The following is a 4,892-nucleotide window of genomic DNA, read 5'->3' as shown; positions in this document are numbered from 1 at the left end:
GCGGACGCCAGAGACACATCCCCCCTCCCGAACGGACACCGGCGCGCTATCAGTTCAATGCATTTCCACTCATTTCAGTCTCCGGTTTCCGGCAGTACTTTGTACCATGTGATCAGTCACATGATCTGACAACCTCTTTAGAGTCCTACTGGGTAGGAACTAGCAGCTGTTTGGGCTTTGTGGGCGTCAATGCTGGCACAGTGAGGACGCGGGCACCTGAGGGGTTTGGCCTGTCGTGACGGACCCGAGGGCAATGTTTTTGCGGAAGCTGGAGCGCAGTGATGGGACGGTTCTGGCGATTCAGCAGCTGAGCTCCGGAGACGTAGGCTGCGTGGTGTGGGACGCCGTTATCGTACTATCCAAGTTCCTGGAGGGCGAGGAGTTTGTGGGCCCTGGATTCCATAAGCTGAGGGGGAGATCGGTTCTGGAGCTGGGGTCTGGCACCGGCATTGTGGGGATCATGGCGGCAACCCTCGGGTAAGTGGCAGATCTGGTGCCACACAATGTAAATAAATGACTGATATATTCTTTATGAGAGTAATAAATCTCAACTATAATTTTATAACCCCTTTTAGAAATATGAATGAAACCAAGTTAGTTTCACCTTTATGGGTCCCTATCGAATCTCAAGATTAACTACACCAAGTCTGAGATTCTCAACATCTCTGTTTCCCCTGTTTTAGTCCCGTCGCTTGTGTCTAGCTTCCCCTTTCGGTGGTGTTCGGACCGTATGAGATATTTGGGGATTTGGTTGACTGCCGACCTTGCGCACCTTTACCGGGCTAATTTTGCACCGTTGCTCTCTGCGCTAGCCGACGACCTGCGCAGGTGGACGCCTCTTTTCCTCTCCTGGATTGGTAGGGTCAATGTGGTCAAAATGAACCTGCTCCCGAGAGTGCTGTATTTATTTCAAACCCTTCCGATCCGGCTGCCCCGCGTTTTCTTTTCGTCACTCCGTTCGTCTGTCACTAGGTTTGTCTGGGGAAATAAGAGCCCCCGACAGAAATTTTCGCTTCTCACCCGCCCTAAGTCCCGGGGGGGCTTGGCTCTTCCCGACTTTCACTCATATTATCGGGCTGTCCACTTGCTGCGCATCCTAGATTGGAACCTCGATGGTCCGGTTGCTAAGCCCTGGGTTGAACTGGAGCTGGGTGCGCTCAGGGGTCGTGTCCATCATGCTCTCTGGGGTCCTAGAGTCGGCTGTGGTGTGGAGCAGCATCCTTTGATTTCCGCCACCCTGGCGGTCTGGAAGAGCGTGAGTCTCCGGGCCCGGCTCTCTTCGTCGCCTTCTCCCATGTTGCCCCTCGGGGGAAATCCGGACTTCGCGCCGGGTCGTGCCCGAGGGAGCTTAGCTTTCTTGGGGGTTCCTCCGCCTGTACGCTTGCACTCGCTTTTGGGTGATCGGGGAGTGCTGCCCTTTACGGATTTCCACGCGCGCGGACTACCGTCCATGCTGGATCGCTTCACTTACCTTCAAATAACGCATTATGTCTCCTCCCTTCCTAATCAGCAGAATCTGTACAGGGACCTCACGGTATTCGAGGCCTTATGCTCTCAGAAGCGCCCGCCAGCGGGGGCTATCTCCTTGCTCTATTCATTGCTGCTGTCTGGGTTGTCGGACTCGCCCCCTTCATTTTGCCTGACGTGGGAATCTGTGTGTGACGTACGACTCTCCGACGCTGACTGGACCAAGATATTCTCCCTCACCCATCAGAGTTCTAGAGCCACCAAGGTACAAGAGACTAATTATAAAATCCTGTCCCTCTGGTACCGCACACCTGAGAGGTTACACGCCATGTTCCCGACTGCCTCCGTCTGCTGTTGGCGGTGCGGCCGTGATGTTGGTACCATGCTTCACATCTGGTGGGCCTGCCCCGTGTTACAGGTGTTTTGGAAGGAGGTATACCGGGTTATTACAGAGCTTACTGACTCACCCCCGCCTTACCAGGCGCTGTCCATGCTTTTGCATCACACGTCGCTCCCTGTCTCGCGTTATAAGAAATCGGTCGTTCGTCATTTGCTTGATGCGGCGAGATGCCTTATCCCTCTAAATTGGAAGTCGGTCCATCCTCCGACGCTCCATGCCTGGATGTCCAAGGTAGAGGACATCAGGGTGATTGAGGACCTTTCTGCCACTTCTCTCAAACAGAGGGAGGCTTACACCGCTACCTGGTTCCACTGGCTCTCCTTCTTGGGTAGGCGCACTCCATGATTGCCTCCTTCGTGTGGGGTGTATGTTTCTTTTCGCCTCTTTGTATCGTTGATGCTTGGATGGGCGCCTGGCCATGTTTGTTTCACCTGTATCCTTTGTGTTTTATTCGATCAGGTTTGCTCATTTTATACACTGTGTCTTGTTGGCATGTTATATTGCAATGGCTGTATTACTTCCTTTGCCTTTGTCCCTTTCCCCTTTCCCCCTTCCCCCCTTTTTTGCCTTCTGTACCCTTCCTTCCCCCATCCTGTATAAAATTTTGAAAAACCCAATAAACTTTGGATTTTGAAAAAAAAAAAGAAACCAAGTTATGTTTTTTCATTAACTTGGCATAATCAATACATATAGGTTATATAGGTGCCTGTGTGTACGTGGATATACATTTATAGATTCATTCAGTACATAAAAAATATGGCCTGCTCCCTTATAAAACACTACAGCATGACTTCCAACGCATACCTACCAAGTGTCCCGAAATTCCTGCTTCCCTCTTTCCTCACGGATGCCCCTGTTTTGTATGTACTCAGAATATCGGACGCTGCTGCCCATTTCCCACCCGCCATGATAATATTCTAAAAGCAGATTTTTTTTTTCCTTTTAGCTCCAAAATATCCATTGATGATTCTATGCTTTTGATCTTTTACTTGGCACGACTATTCTTTCATTCTAAGTACAATTTATTTTCTGTACAGGGCAGACGTCACGTTGACGGATCTTGAAGACTTGAAGGACTTGATGAACGTGAACATTGAAAGCAACAAGGATCTAATCACCGGTAGCTGCCGAGCGAAGGTACTAAAATGGTTTGTATATCTCGGCTTGGTGGCAATAGGTTCTCTTTACTAGGATATGATTCGCCTTTAAATAATTAATCATGTTGTTAATACTTGGGGATATGTTTTCTTTTTCAGGGGTGAGGATGTCACAGAGTTCCTGCCTTCACCTAACTACATTTTGATGGCGGACTGCATATACTATGAAGAGGTGCGGGTGCTTCCGTATTTATTACATGGCTCAAAAGAGATCTTGTCTAAAATGGAAATGTGATGGCAGATATGTTCCATTTAGCCCATCTAATCTGCTGGGGTTTTTTTTTGGGGGGGGGGTCCCCTCCTGGTGTTAAAGACTCAATTCTTGATCTTGGTTTTGGGTAGGCCTATACCTATGGGACTCATGTTTAAATGTTCTTACTGCATTAACCTGCTGCAATCAGGCTGGTTCAGGTATTAGAATAGTGTGTATCATATGTGCCCACCTTGGTGCTGTGACACCCCTGAATGTTATTTGCTATATGTTTATTATGTCCGTCCTGTGAGTAGTTCCCTCATTAGGGTAATGTATAAAATCTGTATATGTATTGTAAGGGCCACTGGGCGGTATGCTAGGGGAGTAGGGATAAAGACATAAGTCTTGGACTTAACTCTGTCTCACCAATGGACCAATCAAAGACTTACATCAATTTTATTTCATGATCTCACCAGGTATATTGAAATTCTGTCATTATCAACACATGTAAACCTGTTTATTTTTGTTATTAATACAGTCCTTGTGTCTGCTGCTGAAGACCCTTAAAGATCTCTGTAGCCTGGAGACTTGTATCCTGTGCTGTTACGAACAAAGAACCACTGGGAAAAACCCTGAAATTGAAAGAAGATTTTTTGAGGTGAGATCATAGAGCCCCCCTTGATAGGTTTAAATATTTCTGCTTCTGCAGATTGTTAAACACATTTTTGTTGCTAGTATCAGTTTATCCGTCCTTGGTCTGTCGTTTTTGTCTGGTCTACTAAACAAACAGCCTGTTCCTCTATAATACTGCCCGTGGTAAACGTTAGAATGGCTCTGTCTCAATCACTCAGCTCTGGAGCTCTGACTAATATAGCCTGTGGGAAAAAAGGATTCCATTATCGTGGCTCTAGGAGTCAGCTCAGTGTGTTGCTTGAGCAGGGAAGGCACCCTAAATATCACATGACTGGCAATGTCGGTCTGCAGATAAAAGGGGGTATAATGGGACAATATTAGATAAAACCAATATTTTTGTATACAGGTCTTTGTGTTATGGTACTACAGGCAGACAACCTGCGCTATGGACGCAGACAACCCCCGCTGCTAACCGCATCTCCTTCCGGCTGCAGCGGAAGTTGCGAATTGCGTAGACGTCTACCCGCTGCAGCGACTACACAGCAGGGAATCGGAAGCACCGTTAAGTGTGTGTGTGTGTGTGGGGGTTAAATGGGGGGCATAAAGCATTTCTGTAGGCAGAGTGCTCTATGATGCCTTTAACCCCCTTAATGCCTCTCTGCCTCCAGAGATGCCTTTTAACCCTCTATACACCACTCTGCCTCCTGAAATACCTTATACCTCCCTATATGCCACTCTGCCCCATAATATGCCTTTCAAACCCCTAAATGCCAGAGTGGCATATAGGGGTATAAGGCATTTCTGGAGGAAGAGTGGCACATAAGGGGTCAAAAGGCATATCATGGGGCACAGTAGCATATAGAGGGTTAAAAGGCATATCATGGGGCACAGTGGCATTTGGAGGCTTAAAAGGCATATCATGGGCCACAGTGCCATATAGGAGTGGCAAGCCTGGGGGCAGATGTTCATAACTGGAGGGCAGGTTGGAAAATAAAAGGAAATAAACACAAAAAAAATATTGTTCTCAAACATAGATTTTATT

At 47.7% G+C, this 4,892-nt stretch overlaps 1 protein-coding gene across 1 annotated transcript; it reads left to right on the top strand.

The window, feature by feature from the left end:
- The first annotated feature begins 253 nt into the window (after positions 1–253).
- LOC128474836 (protein N-lysine methyltransferase METTL21D-like) lies at positions 254–3,919 on the top strand. The gene is made up of 4 exons (XM_053457236.1): positions 254–477; positions 2,905–3,015; positions 3,124–3,196; positions 3,756–3,919. The coding sequence occupies exons 1-4, from the start codon at positions 254–256 to the stop codon at positions 3,885–3,887; spliced, it is 540 nt and encodes a 179-aa protein (XP_053313211.1). The 3' UTR covers positions 3,888–3,919.
- Positions 3,920–4,892: the final 973 nt, after the last annotated feature.

The sequence above is a fragment of the Spea bombifrons genome, chromosome 2 (assembly GCF_027358695.1).
Source record: "Spea bombifrons isolate aSpeBom1 chromosome 2, aSpeBom1.2.pri, whole genome shotgun sequence".
Classification (NCBI taxonomy): Eukaryota; Metazoa; Chordata; class Amphibia; order Anura; family Pelobatidae; genus Spea; species Spea bombifrons.
This window is presented reverse-complemented; position numbering and strand designations above follow the sequence as displayed.

Excerpts from the sequence above, each read along its gene's own strand:
- LOC128474836 (XM_053457236.1), top strand. The coding sequence starts at position 254 with ATGTTTTTGCGGAAGCTGGAGCGCAGTGATGGGACGGTTCTGGCGATT. Across the intron at positions 478-2,904 it reads ATCATGGCGGCAACCCTCGG|GGCAGACGTCACGTTGACGG; the intron begins GTAAGTGGCAGA and ends TTTTCTGTACAG. Across the intron at positions 3,016-3,123 it reads CGAGCGAAGGTACTAAAATG|GGGTGAGGATGTCACAGAGT; the intron begins GTTTGTATATCT and ends TTTCTTTTTCAG.